This window comes from Eimeria acervulina, genomic scaffold (genome assembly GCF_000499425.1).
Source record: "Eimeria acervulina Houghton genomic scaffold, Eah_scaff1337, whole genome shotgun sequence".
In the NCBI taxonomy this organism is placed as follows: domain Eukaryota; phylum Apicomplexa; class Conoidasida; order Eucoccidiorida; family Eimeriidae; genus Eimeria; species Eimeria acervulina.
The window spans coordinates 1562-4593 of NW_013549269.1; the positions used below are offsets into that span (position 1 = coordinate 1562).

Sequence of the window (3032 nt, forward strand, 5' to 3'; positions counted from 1 at the left end):
TTTTAATGAAAATATTTGCTGAAATTTGTGTTAATTTAACGCATTTTCTTCTTTTATTCCGTTTAAATCAAACAGATTCCCCAGACAAGCCTAATCGATGCATATTCATATCCCCGAGCTTTCAACTGACCGCGAAAACAAAAGAGTCGGTATAAAGTGCATTTTCTTTTAATTTTTTCACTCTTACTGCAGTTAAACACTTTTATTTTATATACTTTTTCTATTTTCTTCTCCTTTCCGCCACTTGCTTGCAGCAGCTTCCGCGCCTCTACATCTGCTGCAGGGTCTTCGAGATAGAGAGAGCTGCATAATAAGAAGAAATGGACTTAACTGTACGTACACCGCAATAATTAATACCCTTTATTCTTTCTACTTTCTTTTCACTTTTTTAATGCCCTTGCAAACTCTCCTGCTCTGAACTTGCTGCTACTACTGCTGCTGCTGCTGCTGCCTTTCGCTTGCTGCGTACCCCGATCGTAGCGAGTTGGCTTGTGGGTGTTTATATATATATATATATATATATATATGTATATATATATAAACTATATATATATATATTTGTATGTATATATATATGTATATATATATACATAGTGTTGATATCTATATCTATATATCTATAATATCGATATCTATGTCTATATCCATATTTAAATCTATATCTATATTTTTATCTGTATATATATATATATGTATATTCGTTTACTACTGTATTTTCTGCATGCATATATATTGCTATATATATATATATTTAAAAGGTTGAATATTCTTATAAATATATATTATTTTATTTTTTTTTAAAATTTATATATTTTCTTTCTTCAGGAAGCCCGTGAAGAACACCCAGATGGGGCCTTCCGCGAGGCGTGGGTTGCAGAGTTATACAGCGCTCAGTCAGCAATATGCAGCGCTATAGAGGCATTAGAAGCCTCAGTGGCAGCAAAGCTGCAGCAGCAGCAGCAGCAGCAACCGCAGCAACAACAGCAGCAGCAGCAGCAGCCTAAGTGCGCGAAACGATTTGAGAATACTCAGTGGGTACGGGGCCCAGGGCAAGGAGGAGGCCTAACGCGAGTAATACAAGACGGCGTTGTCTTTGCAAAAGGCGGGGTTAACGTCAGTGCTGTTGAAGGCTCTCTACCGCTGGCTGCAGCACTTTCAATGTGTAGAGGTGGAGGCGAGAAGCTGCGTGAACTGCTGCGCGATCTCTTACCTCCAAAGCCTGCAGCAGCAGCAGCAGCAGCAGCAGCAGGAGGAGGAGCAGCAGCAGCTTCTGGTGGTGGTGGTGCTGCTGGCTGTAATAGCAGCAATAGCAGCAATAACAGCAATAACAGCAGCAATAGCAGCAGCAGCAGCAGCAGCAGCAGCAGCGGGTCTGTACAAGAAGGGAGTAGTGGGGCATACAGCAGCAACATAAGTTTTTTTGCTGCAGGTCTATCTTTAGTGCTGCACCCCTGCAATCCTCATGCACCTTCATCGCATGCAAATTACAGATTTTTTCAGCTCTTTTGCGAGGGTAAGAGTATATGTTGGTGGTTTGGGGGGGGGGCAGATTTATCTCCTGCATATATAATTGAGAAGGATTGTATAGATTTTCATCAGGCTCTTAAAGATATGTGCGATAGACATAATCCTATATACTACCCTCGTTTTAAGCTCTGGGCGGATGCTTATTATAGGCTGCCTCATAGAGGAGAAGCAAGAGGTATAGGGGGTATATTCTTTGATTATTTAAATGATGAGTGCAGGGGTAAACTAAAAGAAATTAAAGAGTTTTGTGTTGATGGTTTGCATAGCTTTGCTCCGATATATCTTGATATTGTACAAAGACGCTGCTGCAGCAGCTATACACAGCAGCAACTACGCTGGATGCTAATTAGACGAGGACGGTATATAGAGTTTAATTTAATTTGTGATAGAGGGACAAAATTTGGCTTAGCTTTACCCGGAAGTATTGCTGAAAATATATTAATGTCGCTACCCCTTGAAGCACGCTGGGAATACACCCCAGCGCCTCCTTCTCCTTCTTCTTTAGAAGGTAAAACTCTGCAGCTCCTTATACACCCCAGAGACTGGGTTTCTTTTGATAAACACCATCTCAAAGGATTCGTTGTTCCACATGAAGAAGACAGACCTCTCGAAACAAAAAATAAACATCCTCTTCAATACTCATAGCTCTATGCATGCATTGTATATATAATATGTATATATATATATATATATAATGTATGTATAGATATATATCTATATATAAAATATCTATGTATAGATTTATGTATATATATATATATGAGTGTGTATAAATGTATAATATGTATATATAAGATGTATACATATAATATGTATATATACTATGTATGTATCTATAATATGTATATATATGTATTATATATATATATATACACAATATGCATAATATGTATATATATGTATGAATATATATATATATATATATCTATATATATATATATATATATATCTATTTATATGTATGTATATATATGTATATCTGCAACAAGTGCATTGGCTAAGCTTCTGAGCTCTCCGCTCTTTCGTTTGTTTATTTGCTGCTTCTTTCTTTTGATTTGATTGATTGATTGATTGATTTATTTATTTATTATTTATTTATTTGTTTGCTTGCTTGCTGCTGGTTCATTATACACAGAATTATATATTTATTTTATTAACAGCAGTAGAGACACAACATACGGCCTACATACATGAGGCAGAAGCTGCAGCAAAGACGCGTAAGCTCCTTGCTGCTGTTGCTGCTTCTGCTGCTGCTGCTTCTGCTGTTGCTGCTGCTGCTGCTGCTGTTGCAGCAGCTGCTGGGGGCGCTGGGGAGAGGCAGCAGAGAGAGTGTTTGGAGAGTATGTGAGCTGTCTGTACACTGCTGAGTTATTATTTATTGCATTTTGTTTTCTTTTTATTATTTATTTCGATTTATTGATTTATTTTATTTATTTATTTATTTATTTGTTGTAGACATGCAGTCTGTATATCCCGCATATCTTTTTAATTTCACGACATTTGCT

The 3032-nt window shown here is 37.0% G+C and overlaps 1 protein-coding gene across 1 annotated transcript; it reads left to right on the top strand.

The window, feature by feature from the left end:
- Positions 1 to 320: 320 nt before the first annotated feature.
- Positions 321 to 2172, top strand: EAH_00058690 (coproporphyrinogen oxidase, putative; the record flags this gene model as incomplete). Its single annotated transcript, XM_013393640.1, has 2 exons — positions 321 to 332; positions 826 to 2172. The coding sequence occupies 2 exons, from the start codon at positions 321 to 323 to the stop codon at positions 2170 to 2172; spliced, it is 1359 nt and encodes a 452-aa protein (XP_013249094.1).
- Positions 2173 to 3032: the final 860 nt, after the last annotated feature.